General features: G+C 39.9%; 1 protein-coding gene across 2 annotated transcripts in view; it reads right to left on the bottom strand.

Annotated features, from left to right (window-relative positions):
* Positions 1-17,855, bottom strand: part of RBMS1 (RNA binding motif single stranded interacting protein 1) — a 143,423-nt gene extending 125,568 nt beyond the window's left edge. For both annotated transcript variants that reach the window (XM_053982103.1, XM_053982104.1), the window contains exon 1: positions 17,551-17,855. In XM_053982103.1, the coding sequence (XP_053838078.1) occupies positions 17,551-17,625 (75 nt within the window). In that variant the 5' untranslated portion in view covers positions 17,626-17,855. The remainder of the gene's footprint in view (positions 1-17,550) is intronic.
* Positions 17,856-18,646: the final 791 nt, after the last annotated feature.

The raw sequence follows: 18,646 nt of genomic DNA, 5'->3' as shown, positions 1-18,646 counted from the left end.
GCGTTTTACGAATTGTGATGCAGAGCTGAATGTTGTTAAAACTGACAGAAATAAAGTATTAGCAAAAAACCACCATCTCTGTTGCAGCTGAGATGTATATATAGGTCTTCTGACAATGAGATTCATGTGTTGCATTGCTCTTTATCAGGTCTGCGATGAGCCTGACATTATCTCTGAACATTGGAGATTTCCCTAATAGTACCCATTAGTCACAGGATATTGAACTCACAGAATGCAACAAAGTTTTTAAAAAGTAATAGTCTAACTTAAACCCAAGGATTATCACACAAAACACTGGACTATCCCTTTTGCTGATTCCGAAGGGCACTTTGTGCCCTGGGTTTCCCTGAGCCCTCACACCGTGCAGTGGATGCCCAGCCTGTGCAGGGCTGCCAGCCTGCTCCAAGGGGACAGCGAGCAATAAACTGCGCCAATTGCCAAGTAACTTCCAGTGCGCCACACCCAGCTTCCTTCCACAGACAACCCACCTGGGCTCCCACAAACAGAGTATCAAAATAACAAATATAAGAAAATCTGCTTTTTCTTTACTATGCATTTCATTTCAAACAAACATCCTCTTCTATTGCTTTCTGAAGGTTTGGCTGGATCCTCAGCAGTTTCTTACATCGCTCAAAGGCAACAGAGAAGGGTCTCCCCAACAATGAGAGCTGTTTAGCCAAAATCATGATCATCACCTTCCCTGGCACAACAACACTCTAGGAAGGCAGCAGCATCATGGGAAGAAAACAAGCTGGAAGGGGTCCAACAGCCCTCATTAAATCTGCCCAGTATGGGGCTTCAGCTTGTACTGGGAATGGATTCAGGAAGAGTGAGCAGAGTTGACACTACAGAAAGAGCATCCACTTGAAGACAAAACAGCTCCCTTGTACCTGCAAGGGTCTGGGTCACTGTGAGAATGAAAAGCCAGTAAATTATTGTACATCTTAGATGCAACAAAATTCACCAATTTATTTTTTGTTCTTGGTAACTTTTTTTTTTTTTCATAAAAGACCACTGACAGTGCCTTAGTAAATGCTTCTGTGCAGATGTTAATAAGATTTTAGGGATATTTGCTTCTTCCTTGCTGAAACAAATTGGTATGTTTGGAAATTAATTGCCTAAAATCAGAAATTCCAAAGTTAATTAGAATGAAAAAAGAAAAGAAGAATGTAAAAAGAAATTAAAAGTAGATACTTCAAGAGTCAAACATAAAACTAATAAATTAACTCAAGGAAAAAATCTTTTTTTCTTAAAGAATTATTAATAAAATCCAATAAAGACAAGGAAATACAAACATACATATTTAAATGCTTCCTATATTTATGCTCTGATGCATCTCTGGAAAAAGAAAATATAGATTGTTTACCCAGCATAATGCTCTCTTTAACTAGAAAAATATTTAATTTCAAGTATTCCTAATGTGTAACTTGATTCTCAATTCTTAGCTACATATCAGTCATGGGATACATTCCATAGTTATGAAGTATTACCTTGAGAGATTTTATGCTTCCAAGCACACGGCCAATTTCTGCCCTGGGATGCAAATGTACAATTCTCTTTGAAGTCTGTAAGAGTCACAGAAGTAGAACATGCTGCACAGTGCAACTGAGTTTTTTCTGTATTTAGCATCAAATTCTACTCAGCATTAGTTATTTAACTCCATTCCCCTCCAATTTTAATTGGAGGGCTACAAGTGAGGAGAGCTGGTCTCTCATGCCACACTTACTGTAATTAAATTAAATATACATCTACATATGCATCATAGTAAATGTGGCTTTTATAAAGCTAAGCAACTTCGTATTCATTCCTCTGCACAATATAACTTTTTACGTATAAAACTCCTGGTATTTAATTGTGTTAATATAGTTATGATACACTCATGTAATTACTTGTGTTTTGCACTACTGCACAACCTAGAAACCTTTCAATTTAAAATTAAATCAAAGATACCTGTGTAATTTCAGTACTTATAATTCTCAAGAAAAGAGACATCAAAAAGAATGCAGAGAAATCTCATCTGTGTTCTGCCAAGTGCTCTGCAGCCCAGACCTGAATACTGCAGGCAGGAAAAATGCTCACTTAGTGAAGTGAATAAATATTCATTGTGCATTTATTTACTTCTGCTATTACTGGATTTAGTAATATAATTAAAACTATTAAAATCATTAATTAGAGGACAATATAGTTATTAGAGTTTTAGGTGACACAAGTTTAGCACACTGAGTCAGCTTAATTAAATCTTGTCTACATTTGGAAAATTACCAGAACTACTCTGAAACAACTCTAGATAGGGATATGTAGTTACATGGACATCTATACGGGAGTTTAATATGCTCAATAATTCCATAAAAGCATTTCCTTATAAATTCCATTATATTTTTAAGTGCAGACAAGCTCTAAATGTTGTTACCATCAATATTCTGCACCGTTGACAGCTTTTACTCTCTAACACTCCAGCGTGTTTACTTCAGTATCATCAAACCTTTAAGGCTTCATCCTGGAAAGAAGCAGGAACAGAAACCTCATGCATTCATTAACAGATTTAAACATCTTTTTAACAACATCTACAAGTAACGCTGTGACAAGGTAATCACCTTGCAGAAGAAGAATTCCTTTTCTTGTTTTGCTGGCTTTGAAAGTAGATTACGCTGTTTTGGATAATGGCACTATTTTTTTTTCAAGAAGAAAGCTCTGTCCCCTTGAAACTATTTGGGGATAAGTTTTCCAGAATAATTAACAAATCCTTATACCTGGCCTTCCACCAGTGCTCGCTGCACTAATACTGCGCCCAGTGCTGGCACAGCAGTTATCTCTCAAGGATCTCTGCTGTCAGAATCGAGGAACTTGATGCCAAATATCATTCTCAGGGGATGACTGCACACAAGAGAGAAGCAGGACGAAACTATATGCTGCAAAACGCTGAGATTTTGTAATTTTTGAGTGTTAACATCACCAATATACCCTGTGATTAAAAAAAAAAAAAAAAAAAAACCAAAAAAAAAAAAACCATCCAAAAGAAAGAAAACCAAAAGCTACAGAACAGAGACGTTACACCTGAACAAAATACAATGGATCTTCTCTTGTTTGGATGTACTTATAGCTTCAGGACAGCATACTCATAGTGCAAATTCACTCTGCATTATTTGCGACTCCTCCATAAAACCGAAGCCCTTTTGTGGGCTGTGTTGCTCCACAAGGGTAGACTGTGACATGAAACAAAAACTCTGTGTGCCACTCCTTTGGAGTATCATGATCTCCACCACCACCAAAGGCCATAACACACATTAATTCTGGCCACTTCACATAAAATGAATTAAAATATACAGCTCATTCTATTTCAGTTATAGAAACTACAAATGGTATTCTGCAGTGATGACTTGAGCACTTCTAACCTGCTCTTGTCCTGTTTTTTTCCTCCAAGTGATCTTAATTTAAACACAAAGCCCAACTCTCTGCTCACCAAAGCAGGCTAGAATCTTATTTCTAGTCCAAACACAGGATCTCCTCAGGCTGCAGGGATGGACCTTAGCCTTGAGCTGACTGACACATGACCAGAGCAGGGTGTTTGGACACATAAGGGTTCTGGCATAGTAAAAACAGCACAAATGAACAAGGAAAACTTTAATGTAAGAAAGCATGTCTCTCTATTCATGAAGTCTAAAGACAAAAGAATATGTTACTACAAATTCTAAGTTTCACTCTGACTGATATACTGCATGATCTCAACTAAGCTCCATTCCCCATGCATACTCTTCCTGATCTTTTATATTGAGATGAAAGCCTTTTGGGTTTCTTTTCTGTTTAGCCACTTCTACTATGAGCAGTGATATTCTATCTGCTAAGTGGATACTAACTCCATTTAGTTTTGGCTGTACTGTATATTTTCTTGGGTTCAGATTCATGCCATGCCTTTCAGGATAAGAGAATTTATGAACATATAAAATATCAAAAAGAATTGCAACACCACTACATCGCTTGAGAGTGTGTTCAGGAAGTCCTTGCATTTCCTCTAGTTTCAGTGTAATAAGAAAACAAATGTATAAACTACAAGAAGTAAAAAGAAGCACCAAACTGTTCAGTTCTGAAAAGTTTACCTCTGCAACTTTATATCCAGTATCACAACAGGACTGCAGCAAACAAGAGGCAAAGATAAGTGTCACATTTGCCCCAGGAGCACCTTTTGTCCTCTCACAATCTGCATAAAACAAGGCCTTACCCAGAGGTCTTGTCTGTCAGTTCCCCAAAAACATCCATGTTTTTTGTAAAAGTAACCTTTTATTCTTGCTGAACTTTAGCAGTCCCCAAACTGAGTTCTTGCAGAATACTGCCTTCAATCTCCTTTTGTTGGAGATGCAACTCCCCATGGATGGTCTGGCAGCTGGAGGCTTCTTCTTGTGCCATGCTCTGGCAAACATGCCACAGCCTCTCCACTGAATTTGGCTTCTGCCCTTCTCTGCTCTTTTCACTTATTCTTTTCCCTTATCTGTTCCCTGCAGCAATTTTCCTCTTTCAAAATTGGTTTTCCGTACATTTTCCCTCCATTTGGCTTCATACTTTTCAGTAACCTTTTTCTCTTTTCCTATCTCAAATGACAACACAAGGCTCCAGAGACAGGTCTACAGCCAGCTTTTCAGAGCCTATTTAAGCCACTTCCAGAGACAAGCTCAGTGCTGGGGGCAGAGGAATCAAACTGGAACAGTCCCATGGAACCACCTCCCTTCCGTACAAACCCACCACTCTCGAGACCAGGTGCTCTGAGCCTCAATGTGGCAGCAAGGACTGACACTGGATAGTTCTAAATGTCACTTCCACAAGGCCAACACTGAAATAAAACTACAGAACCCAGACTACTTCTCTGCTGTTATCTCAGTGGCATTCTGAGACATGGTTTCCTTTCCTCTTTTCCAGGTGTTATTCCTACAAGTATCAATTATCAAATGATTCTCACTAAAACTGTGAAACATTTGTCACTCCCAGACATAGCTCTCAGCTTTCTACTCCCAGAAATCCCAGCTCAGTCTCCCAACATCCTCCAATAATTAGCAAGCCAGAGTTGCTCAAATTTGTGCACAACCCTTTATACTGGTGAGCCTTCTTTCCTCTGTCTCCAAGGCATCCAGAGGCTCCTGAACTCTGCTTTAAAGCTACAGGCTGTCTGGTATGGTCTGGAGATCTTCCAGATCATTTAAACTGAAAAATGGGGGGCTGCAATAAAATAAATATTCAACTTAAGATAATGTTTATTATTTGTTGACATAAAAGGAAGATTCTGGTGCATGATTTTTCTGCAAAGACTAAATTTTAGGGACATTTAAATTAAAGAACCCATGGAGCTCAGTATCAGCGTCAAGAGAAGGACTGAGGTCCTAATTTAGGAAAAAATCACAAACTAGTGTCTATTTTACACATGAATGCCTTCATTACACAGACAGCAACCCAGAGTATTTTATAAATAATACATGCACATCCATACTTCACTAGTTGCCCAATATCTAAATTACTTGAAGAACAGGCTATCCTGCACAGGAGGCACCACATTTTCAAAGATCAAAGAATAATAGTAACTAGTCAATCAAGGAAATTTAACCTACTGTGAATATTTTTTAGCAACTGATAGGTAAATCTAAGGTAGTCTATATATCCAACACATTTTAAAAATGCATGTATACAAGCATCACCAGAGCAGTGGGATGTGCAGCATCCTCCCTGGATGACAGCAGTAGCACAGTTTCCATCAATGAGAAGGACAGAATACATTTTGGAAGACAGCACTCAAATAAACTACTTTTAAAAGGTGTGCCATAGAAATGCCAGGAGTTCTGTTGTTTGGCATATACACATCTCTAAACTTCATATAAATATCAGTAAAAGAGAGTCATTTATCCTAATCTTGACAGAGCTGACTAGAGTGTAAGTAAGCATGGAAAATGACCCATTATACTTCATATGAATAAAAACCATATCTATTATTCATTTAATCATTATTCAATTATTCATCTGACATAGAATTCCACTTTCAATTTTAAAAGAAGGAAAGAGGCAACAAATATAAAATATGCATAGTTGCTTTTCTGCCTCTTCTGGGGGCAACGTGGCAAAGTAAACTTTTGTCATTCTCTTACATTTTTACTGTGGTATTTTGCTATTTCTCCCAGAAAGTAGCATAGCTACTCAGCATGTAAGTATTGAATGCTTGGTAACACTTCTCCCTGATCCCAGCCCCTCAACTAAACAGAATTCCAAGAATAGCATTTAAAATACCTAAGAGCAAAGACAACCCCAATACACAAATGCACCTTCATTTTTTCCCCAATTCTATATTTTTGGAAAAATCTGCACTTGTTTTTATATTTGGATAGCCTAGTCACCATCAAGGTAAACACTCCAGGACAAAGCAACAAATAAAGAAGTATTCAACTAGTAACTTCTTTTCTGTTATAATTACTTGCAGTGATAATGTTGCTATTTTTGACTCTCTGGCAATGAAAGTCATCTTAGGGCCTACTTAATCCAGTGTTGGTCCCTAAATTTATATTCTGGAACCTAACAAGATTAATTATTTTCAGAGTTAATGGACAACTATGATCAGTTTAGTTAGCAGAGTAAAAATGAACTGACATTTGGTGGGTTTTACATGTTTTTCTCATCACCAATCTGGTTGACAACCATAGCTGTGATTTTATTTTTTTTAAGATCTAGTAAAAGCAGCATCTTTAACTCCAGGATTTGGGAACATGTGAGTTCCTATTATTATACCTGCCATTGAAAATCCCTAGAAAATCTGGGGGAAGCATATATAAAAGACATGGAGAAGAAGTGCTAATAAAAGCAGAGCGAGCTAAAGAAGTTGGGTGGGTGGCTTTGGAAGCTTTTCATGTATCCATAGCTCCTGCAGCTGATGAACTTACTGTAATTTGGAAGAAAAGTCATGTGAAATATAGCAGAACTGTTAGTAAAAAGCAACAGGAACATGCCAATTCTTCCAATTTTTTCTACTAGAAAGAATACTGCCTTCCTCAGTAGTCCGCTGTATCTCTGTATAATGTCTGCTTGGAAAGAAACAAGATTTGGGGCTTAATTATTGTTTTATTTACTTTTTAATCCATGCTCCAGACAAAAACTTATCAACACATTCAGATTTGATGCAGGAACAAGAAATGTGAGCCTAAAAAAGTGGTTTGGTATAAGAATGTATACAAGTCTATCACAATTTGCAGCATAATTTTGTAGCAGTATAATCTTCTGCCAGGAGAAAAATGTATAGACAAACCTAAACCCTCAAATTTTAAGCAGCTTAAACAAGATATTTGCTAAAATGGGATAAGGGAATTTGCATGATTTATGATTATTGAAATATTATTTGCATATTTGTATAATGCATGTTCTGTTAAACAGAAAAAAGGATTTCCTTCTATACCTTTCCTTTTCAAATTCCACAGCACAGCTTACAAGGATGGAGCATGGAAGGAACAGTAACAGTTTCTTTAGAGCCTCTTATGCTGATGGATGGCTACCAGGGCCAGCCTTACAGAATCACACACTAGTTTGGGAAGGACAACTGGAGGTCATACAGTCCAACCTCCCTCCAGGAGCAGGTCGCTCAGGACCTTGTGCAGTTAAGTTTTTTACCATCTCCGAGAGATTCCAGAACTTGTCTCAGTACCTTCAGGTTATACTTATGGTGAAAAAAAAAACTTCTTCATACCTAATTACAATTTTCTTATGTCCTAACTTATGTCCACTGTGTTGCAGCCTATTGCCTATTCCCCTCAGTGATAAAACTACCAGCTCTGTAGACAAGGGGAGGGCAGTGAATTTCATGCCTGGACCAAGTGGAGCACTACCAGTCGCTATACTTGGACTGGTGTGTTCAACATTTTTACCTCAGAGAAGTGCAAAGTTCTGCACCTGTAAAGGAAGAGTCCCTTGAAACTGTCAGCTGAGAAGTGACTGGCTGAGGAGCAGCTCTGCTGGAACAGACCTGGGGGCTGTGGCACGCAGCCAGCCAAGCATAAGCCAGCAGCGTGCTCTGCTGTTCCTGCTGGGTTGCATTCAGAAAGGGAGGTGACTATCCTCCATTTGGAAGGCTCCATTCAGAATCCCACATGCAGTTCTGAGCCCCCAGTAAACGGCACTGATAAGCCAGAGTGAGTTCAGTGCAGGACTGTCAAGACAGCTGTGGGCTGGATCACATAATCTGTGAAACGCTGAAGGAACTGGGTTTGTTCATACTGGAGAAATGGAGGCTTTGGTGGGAGTTAACAGCAGCTTTCCTTTTATAGAACAGAAATTTATGAGGAGGTTATCAAGGAAAAGGGGTCAGGTTCTTACAGTGGTCCATGGTGTGAGGATAAGTCAATGAGCCTAAGTTGAAAAAAGAGAGGTTCAGACTGGAAATAAGGAAAAAAATCATTACAAGAATAGCTAGCATTGAAACAGGTTGTTCTGACAGGCTGTGCATCTCCATCCTTGGAGACTTTCTAGAACAGACTGAATAATGCTCCAAGCAACCTGGTCTGATCTTCTAGACAAATCTGATTTGAGCAGAAGGCTGATTTAAGAGAGCTTCTGTGATCCTATCCCCATCCATCTCCAAGAAGTGTCTGTCTCCACTTTTTCAATACATTCTTATTTGATACATTTAGACAGCAATTAGATCTCCCCTTAGCCATCTCTTCTTAAAATAGTCTGCTCTTCTAAATAAAGCCATTTGCAGGACCTAGGCATAAAACAGGGAAATACCCATATTTATCCAAGAAAGGAGAAAAACCTCACCCAAATGCAGATGTAGAAAGAGTAGAGAACAACCTAAATATAAACACTGTGAATACAGTCTGTATACATATACAGTCTGTAAATATACACACTGTGAAAAGGCCTGAGCAGTAAGAATAGTGAATTGGGGAAAGAAATTTGGGACTGAGAACAAGGAAATTCCTTCTATGATCCAAGTTTCCTGTGTTCAGGGAAACTGGAGTTTGACTACTCTGTCATTTATTCAAACGCATCACAGAAACTACTACATATAACCCTTTTTCCAGCAACCTGGGACAATGATAATCCGAGCTTTTGGACAACTGACTTGGTCAAAAGAAGTAAGAGACATTCTAGAGTCTTTGACCCTGATAGGAGCCATGTTTCCCCCTCCAAAATGTTCCCATGTATTCCCCTCACTTTCATGTGCAATAATCAAAAGCAAATGGTCACTAATCAGGAAAGCTATCCAGAGGAAACCAGAGGGTCACTGACACTATTCACAAAATTCAAAGTTTGTATCATAAACCCTTCTTTAATGTTTTTTCTAGGAGACAGAATGTTTTAGCTAGTACTTTTCCAAATGAGTCACTAACACCCTTGTCTTAATTCTGCAGCTGCTGCTAATTTGAAGTGCCAGCCTTCTCCCCTCTTTCCCCAGAATGAAATAAAATATCAATGTTGCACTGTGTTGAAAATGGAAAGTTAGATGTAACACTATGCTACAAGGCCTCTGGAAGTTTCATTTACATTTGATTCTTCCTTTCCTCCCAGGCCTATACCTAACTTAAGCCCTCTCAGCAAATTATTTCACACTTACCTCCACGATCATTGGTCCTAAGAATGAAAGACAGACTCAGAAGGGCTTTTAACACATAGTGCACCAACATCTAACACAATTTAAAACAACAAAAAAAAAGATAAAATCATAGAAAAAAATGTTAACAGTTTTCTGCATTTATGTATAATCAGCAAATTTATGTGTAATCACAGCCCTGTTGGCCAAGGCCTCAGAAAACCTTTTATCCAGAAGAGCTCCGCAGCCCCACTGCGTGAGTCAAAAGTGAGATCCAAAGGGGTGGATTTCTTTTGGAGACAACTTCACCCACAGCCATGCAAGTCTCAAACTTCTTAAGTATCTCATTAGTTGCTCCACTGTAAAAAGGTACTGCAGCTGGGGGGTTTGGGCTTAGTTTTCAGCCAGACTGGTTTCTTGATTCAGCTCACTGACCAATCATACAAATGCTAGGGCCAGCCCAGGGGGAAGAATGGGTTGCTGGGAGCAGTGGGGGAAGACAAGATTGCACTTTTTGGCTGCTGTGCATAGTTATGTAAAATTAAAGTGATTATGTAGCTATGGCCTGAGGGATAGAAGAGGTCACAGATACTACCACAGCTTATAAACTGCTGTGGAAATTGTGTCAGTGTGTGTTGCCAAGAGACAAGCACAGGAATTCACTTCTTAACCTGCTGTAAAATCCACAAAGTGAAGCCTGTTCACTCCACCTCTCTAGAAAACCTCAATACTTCCCTCTCAATGCACAAGAGTCACACCGAATATTTTGTGTTCCATTTTGCATCAGTAAGCTTTGTTTATCTACCTGGAATGATTCTGAAGCATTTCTCACAGGCCTACATGCATGCTGAGATTTCAGAAATTTAGCTTAAATATATTTTGAAATGTTTTCATCAAGTTGGAGCAACTGACACTAAATGTGCTCTTACAATCTCAGACTATGAACAAGAACATAGTGCTCCAAAAGCTACCATGGAACAAGTGAGCACCCTGTATCTGGCTATACCTACCCAAAGAGTCCAAGCTCTTTGACTTCCTCAATTCTGAGATAACATAATTCAGCTTAGAATTTACTGAAATAGCATCTCAATGCAGATCTTGATTTTTTCAGCTGAGGAAGACTAGGAAGATGCATAAAGTCAGAAAATAACTATCATCTATTTAACCACAGTAGATATGACCTGAATCTGTTTTGTGTCTGTTTTGACTGAAATGAATTAAACTCAAATAGAACAGATTTTTATCAACACGCTTTTCCAACATTTTTCACTTTTTTAGCAAAGTAGGAGTTTTTCCAATAGAAATAATTGTGAATACTACTTTGCACAGGCCACAAAGTCTATACAATTGAACAAAAACCAAGTATATAATTTTAGCTAAATCTGAGCATACATCTTCAAGGGACTATTTCTCAAACCAAAAGCATAATTTAATTAAAAACAACTTATTTTTTTAAAACCATTGTTAATTGTTCTTGATTATGGAAGACCGAAACTGAAATACATAACTGTACCAAGATATACTTTCCCATTTATTACTACACCTTTGTTCAAACTTCTTTACTACTATCACAATCACATTTCTTTCATTAGGAGCACTGTGTTAGTAGCATTAATTACCTTTCTGAGTGATGCATCTACTATCAACATTGATAGCTCAAACTTTGCTACTTGGATTTGTAAGTAGATGAAAAATTGTGTCCAAGGAGTTTTTCTGATGTATATATTAAAAAGATATATTTCTTAAAGGTATTGTTTTATAGAAAAATAGATTTAGAAAACAATGCTTTGCTACATTGTATTATTCTTCATTGGAAAACACTGCCTACCTTTTCTTTGTTCTTTCAACACTGAGTGGAAGCTCAGAAATTTACTACGGAAATTTCATCCTTGAGACTGAGACCTAGAGATTTATGCTCTAACTAGAAGCAAAGTACTTAGAAGTATATAGCATGGCCAATTCTGGTTTAAAAGTAATGAGGAAAAAAAAACTACTATCATTATGAAGAGTACCAGCTGAGTTTTGAAAAAAACATACTTTAAAGAACTGTTGCATTCAAAGAAAATTAGCTTCTCCCCGCACAAACTTATTGCACACCTTTCATGACTGCCTTGGGATCCTGTGCTGAGGGTAAAGCTAGAAAATACACTAGCACAAATCAGACATTGTGTAATTCTGCCTTCTTACAGCTGTTGCCTACGTACTGGATATAAACTTCACATTCACAAACCCGGTGCCTGAGGGGGTTAACAATCAAAATACAAAAGGAAAACAGCACTGAATAAATGTCTCAAGACTATTTCAAGTCATATATCGGTTTATCACTTTTCTGTTAAAGTCAGTCCCACAAGACCGTCAGACTCAGGATCTGCTCATATGTCTGCAGTAAAGTTACTACAGAATCACAAGGAAGGACCAAAATTTTGTTGACATTTGTTAAATGACGCAAATCACACAGTATCAAATTAAGCCCAAAGCGTAGGGTACTCTAGGGATAAATTTAGTCTCAAACTTCTAGAAACTACAAAGCTAATAAGAACCTGCAATTTCCACCACTAATTCAGTGGAGAAAATATTTTTTACTTTGTCATTTGCAAATTCAGTCTGTAGCATGCGTGTATTTATCAACCTCTCTATAAGGAGGTTGGATTCAGGGAGAAAAGTTGTGGCTTTTTTAAAAATTCTTTTTAACAGAGTCCCTATGAGAAAAATACAAAATTAACACACCTTATGGATGTCATTGCTGCTTTTCCTTAATTCCAGCCCAAATCACACAATCTCTTAAGTTGCACTCCCTAACTTTTGCTCCTCTAAAGTGAAGATTATGACCAGCATGGCACTGCAAATCACCTCCAAATGATTAGCATAACCCAACAATAAATCAAGGTTCTAATAAATGTTGCTTATCTGAAATGAAAGCTAAAACTCATGTTGACTTCAATGAAGCCAGTCTTCCAGATGATGGTGGTGTGAAGTGTTTCTACAGTTCATGTTCCTTTATCAGAGTTGTTTAGAGAGTTACAATGACATACACTAAAATACATTATATGAACTCTTGCAGGGCTTTGTATGAACTTTGCTACCATTCAACCTATTTCTAGAGAGGCTTTTGCATATATAAGCATTATTCCAGCAAGAGTTTCTAAAAGTACTTCATGAAGGGCATATTTCTAGTTCAACACAGGCTACCTGAACCAAACTTTAGAAGTTCAAAGGAGCTATAACTGGGACAAGGATAGAGATGCCCCTCACAAAACAAGCTGGCTGGAACAATTACGTAGAACAATCGTTGTGATCAGTGACAAAAAGTTACTGGTCTGATATATGGATGTAAACAGATGTTCTCAGTTTTGGACTGGGATGTTTGGAAGAACAGAAGATGCTCTTTCTAGGTAACACTCTTCATTTCTCTCTATTTTCCATCCTCTGAAATAATTCTATAGAGTCAGAGGGATTATCTTACCACCAAAATGCTCAAGTTTTTCTTAAAATCGGTAGATTTTTACAATGCTTTTCATTCCACAATATAATACATTTTTGGAAGGAATTCTCTACATAGTTGCACAATAAACCTCCAGCCTGTCTGAAATGGGAGAGAACACATTCAAGAAGCTGAGGAGGATAATGGGATCAGGTAACTGTGTGGAGACAAAAAGCTTGCCTGCAACTAACCCGTGCTTTTCTGTTATTTCAATTAATTTCTAAGCTCAGCCAAGAACCACAGAGCTCACAACTAGGGACAATGAATACAACTTCCTAGAATATAAAGTGTGCAAATTACTCTGTCCAACCTTATAAACATGCATACTCTGCTTTACTGTAAACTTGTCTTTTACTAAGTACAGATTTTGCAGTCTTAGTGCATATGGAATAAACCTAACTAAACTGATTAAAATTAGTAATCATTGATACCGGTGAAAATCAGCTCATAAGCTACTGAAACTTTTTAAAGGGCAACAGACCTGTGCTTGGTGAAGAATGCAGTGCTGAGGTACACATTAGCAGCAAACAATTAGAAGGTCCTACTTCTGCTGCTTTAGAAGCTGAAGGTTCTACATCGGTCTATTAATTTCATATATGGACACTAAACTGCAGCTTATCCAGTGTCTGCTAATAAGACAATTTCATGTCTACTTGGTTTAATACTGTTAACTGATTTCCTTCTTACTCTGCCATCAACAGGCTTGGATAAAAATTAAGTGTTCCCATTTTAAAGTTTGCTCTCATCAACCTGAGAACAAGGTTTTGACACGGCAGAATCTGCCTGCTCACTACCGTTTATATCAATCTACAGTCCTGCCTACAAACCCACACAACTTCTAGAAATATTGGCTCTTCTCAGAGCTGCCAAAACAGCAGTTTTGCAGCTATCAAATGATAAAGTTCAAAGCCCATCCAAAGATAATTTAGCAAGATTCACAAGACTTCATTAGATCTAGTTTTTGTTGCCTAATACCATACAAAATAACTAGAATTCAAGTATCACATAGGTATTATCTACAACTACTAAATGCTTACACTTTAGATAAGCCATAGGATAGATAAGCTATAGGAAATGTTGCCCTCTTCCACGAACTCTCTCTTACACAAAGAGCTTTCCTTTATGATACAGAAGCCTACTAGTGGAATTACTCATATTGCCACATTACTCTCCAAGGGAATACCAATAATACAGGTAGTTATCATAATTTAGTTGTAAACTGTTGTTTGCATTGTGACCCTGAATTCCATTTGATATGGGAAAACAAAACATAGACTCACTTTTATTTCTTACTTGACCAAAGCAAACAGATTGTGGCCTAAACATGTCTCTACACATTTGTACTTGTTTATGTGTACTCTGTCTTGTTAAATATTAAAATGCTCTGCCTGGCATGGCCAGGTTTTACTCCTGGGCAGACAGGCCTTTAAGCATTGGTAGAACACATGTATCTTAATGAAAATAACTTTCCAAAACATTGAAATACAAGATCTCTCAATTATAAGTAAAGCTTCAAGTATGGAAATTAGATACAACTGAGTTAAAATTTGAAAAGCAATGATAAAGAAATATGGTTAAAGAAAGCACCTAAACCATTAGAAACATCTATTGAACTTGGAAAATATTTTTGATGCTCTCTTACAAGCCATACAATGCTGCAATACAGGAACTGTCCTAAAACATACACTCATTAGAAGACACAAAATTCAGCAGATATGTCAAATGTATCATTCCAGAGTAAAAACCATCATAAAAATGAAGGTTTTACAAGCTTCAATTTAAAGTCATTTTCAACTGTTTTCATTGCCATAATGATATTTCAATTTAAAAGTCTTCTTCCAATGTTAATTTTGTTCTTTTCATTTAAGACCATGGCTTCACTAATCTCTTTTGATGCTGAGTTCTCTAAGACTAGAGGGAGGGAGGTGCTGAATCACAGCAAATGTTTATATTTCCTCACAGAATATATCACTGAACCAGCTTGAATACTTCATGAATAAGACTGTGAAGATCATAACAGTCTAATAAAAATCTGTTTTTTTAAATCTGTAACATATTAATATCAATTAAAATAGTTGACCACATCAACATTTTAACCTAAAGATGTTTCATACATTCCTATTCATACATAGGAATGTATGAAATTTATCTAATGAGTATTTTTGAGTGCTCTGCAGAAAAAGCCATCTTCAAGAAATTCCTGTCACCTCCTAGTTATTGATTTGCAGATTATTAGTCAGCAGATTTTCCATCATTATTTAAATAAGGATAAGATGAGAAGCAGAACTTCTGGTTCAGGAGATTTTCCTACCTCCCCCAGTATAATCATGTACTATTACCCATTGTTCATTCAGCAAAGCCTATTCACTTCTGTTATCATTTGTCTTTAATAAAAACCAAAGATTTCTCCAGAATTACTGAGAGAGTGGACAATGAGCTGTTTTAGGACCCCAAGAACAGAAGAGCTACAAACTATGAATTAAATGAATATTTCTACATGTTCAGAGGGGATCCATTGTGGGAAGATTGCTTATATTACTGGATTCTGTATACTTGAATACCAAAACCTACAGTCACTGGTCCCTGTATCTATACCAAGAAGACACCTATTTTTCTTTTATTTCTTTTATAAAATCAAGATTTCTGAAAACAGGAAATTTCACTGGATCTCAGATATTTCTTTTCATGTGTGCAGGTCAAATGGCTCTGTGTTCTCTCTGCTGAAACGGAGCAATGTAATTTCAGACTGTATAATTTTATACCAAAGACTGCAAGGCAGTTTGAAGATGTCATTGACTGTAATACAAATCAATATTAAATCATCTGTACAGGAAATATCTTCAGAAGACGGTCCATCATGTTTTCTCAGAGGATCATGGATTTCTAGGATTATTCTTTACTAACTACTATAAGCTATCAGAGTTTATCTCCCTCTTAAATTATTTACAGGTCAAAACAGCCAAGTGATACTGCTTTATATATATTCCATGTTATATACTTGGTTTGTAACTTACAATTGCCACACAAAACCATGAGGGTAAAAGTTTCTGAATAAAGACATTTGTTTCATTTGAGAATGTACATATAGTCATATAACTAAATGATGCAAAAGGCTGTCCTTTAGGCATTCCACCTTTCTTTAAAATAATGCATTAAATATATATATGTAAACAGTACTGCAGTGATTACTCCGCAGCTTAATCTTTAAATGGCTATAGTCTGTCCATCTTTAGTCTGATGTCAATTACACATGTAACAGATTAGTCATTTCAAATCACCTAAAGACCTTCATCACATTTCTATCAATTTCTGTATATACGAAAGGACATTTCAAAGCCTCCTCATTGCTGCCTTGTAGAATGTCTCATGACTGTCAAATGGAATTTATTTTTCAGCCAAGCAGTCTAAAATACATTTCACAATACAGTAAGACAAACACAATAAAAAGAAGAGCCTATCAAGTGTGCAGATAAAGGGATGGGAATTCTTTCCTGTCATTGCCAAAGAGGCAAGACAGTTCAATAGCAAAAAAAATAGAAAAATCACAACCAAACCCACACCACGGTAATAACCTCTAAAAAAAGTTCACACATGGAAGCCTCATATGGGTCTGTTTTGATTTGTGAGGAGTGTCAGTGGTGGTTGGAAAGGCTTATGCTAAATGTTCCAGACAGCTGATGCAACCACCTCTGCATCTGCCAGTTTGCAGCATGATGCTTCTAGAGCAGTGGGGCTGGCTGCCCTTAAAGACTTGAAGGAGAAAGGGGAAAAGGTGGACATCCTCCACCACAAGAACTACTAACATCAATATCCACGCAAATAGCAGCTACCTGTGTACAACATTAATCATCATGACTGGGATCCTTAATGCGTTTTTTAATCCAGTTTGAAAACTGCGAGGCGGCAGCTCACAAAGGTCCAACTCCACAGACAATGAATATCCACCCGAATCCGACAGCTTCCCCAATGCCCGCATTTAATTGGAATTACGGCCATCCCCACCGCAGCAGTAAGCGCGCCCTGCCACCCCTCGGGATGCCACAGCACCCCCGCCGCGGCTGAGGCACAGCCATGGCAGCCCCAGCCGGCCGAACTTCGGCTCCTCTCCCCGCGTTCCAGGGGCTGCGCTGGGCGAAGGCAGCGGGAGCGCGGCCCGCAGCGCTCCGCTCTGCGGCGGGGTGGCCGAGAACGTGCTTGGGAAGGAGGAGACACGCCGAGAGCCCTGGGGAAGAGGAGGGACCGACAGCGGGAGGGGAAAGGAGAGAAGGGAATCAGGTCGGAGACTGCACGGTCGGGAGCGAGAAGGGAGCTGTGGAAGCCCGGCGGGGGCTCCCGGGGCGGCGGCGGGCGGCAGGAAGGGGCTGCCGGCTCTTTCCTGTCTCCGTCCCCCGGTGCAACCTGACTGCCTCCCCCGGGCCGTGCCCCAGCCGCGGAGCCCCCGCCGGGCTCGGCCCTGTCCGGCCGCCCGGAGCGGGGCCAGCCCCAGACCCGCCGCGCCGCCCGGCGTGCCGGACCCTACCTTCGCCTGCAGATACTGGGGGTAGTAGTAGGTGGTGTACTGGGGGTACATCTGCTGTTTCCACACTTTGCCCATGAAGCTGGAAATGTAGCCTGCAGTGCAGGGATGGGGGGGTACTTTGGGGGGCTCCAGCCGCCTCTCCGTCTCTCTCTCTCCCCTCCTGCCTCTTCCTCTCCGGCGGCGGCAGCGGCGGCTGCTGCTGCTCCTCGGCCGAGCTCAGACCTTCCTCCACCCAAAAGCCACAGCGGAGCGGAGCGGGGGCAGGCACTCTCGCTCTCTGCCCGGGAGTTCCTGCCAAGTCCCCGCCCGGCCGGGCCGAGCAGCAGCGGCAGCGGAGCGGCGGCGCGGGGAGCGCTCGGGGCCGGCGCGGCGGTGCCAGGCGGCGGGGCAGGGCTGGCGGAGGGGCGGGGGACAGGGGCGAGGGGAGGCGCTTAGCCCCGCTCGGCGCCCGGGGCGAGCCCCAGCCTGGCCCCGCGGAGGAGCAGCCCCCGGGGCGGGGGGCGGCGAGCGGCGCCGCTCGGCCCGAGGGCCGCTCCAGCGCCGGGGAAAGCTGCGGTGCCCGGCGGGTGCGGAGCGGAGGCTTTCCACGTTCTGGAGGAGGAGAGGAGGAGGAGGAGGAGGGCTGCAGTGGCCGTATCGCGACCGGCTCGGCTCTGACCTAATTAGCCTGGTTATGCTTTGTTACCGCCTTCCTTCTTTTGTGCTGAGCAGTGGTGCAGGGCACAAGCTGGAGGGAAAAACCGGGTACAATTTTGGAAAACCAAATTTGGCTTCAATTCCGCCTGACGGTATATATGACGGCCCATTTATCTGCCGGAGCAGAATAGACTGCAGTGCTAAAATCCGTTTACAGAGCAGCAACCACAAAGCCAGACCAAATTCTCTGTCTGGCCCATTGCACGTTCTTAAATTTGCACTTTAGACAGTGGTGTTGAGTTCTCCAACAGGAAACATTCCTGTTCTAGACAGTAATAGCTATATTTTTTCACTTAAATATTTTCTCTGAGAAAGCTGATTTCCTGAACATTAGAAGTAGGGACTGGCAGTATACTATGCTCTACTGTTGTGTGTAAAAAACTCAGTCCAGTGGGTTTAC

This window comes from Vidua macroura, chromosome 7, assembly GCF_024509145.1.
Source record: "Vidua macroura isolate BioBank_ID:100142 chromosome 7, ASM2450914v1, whole genome shotgun sequence".
In the NCBI taxonomy this organism is placed as follows: domain Eukaryota; kingdom Metazoa; phylum Chordata; class Aves; order Passeriformes; family Viduidae; genus Vidua; species Vidua macroura.
This window is presented reverse-complemented; position numbering and strand designations above follow the sequence as displayed.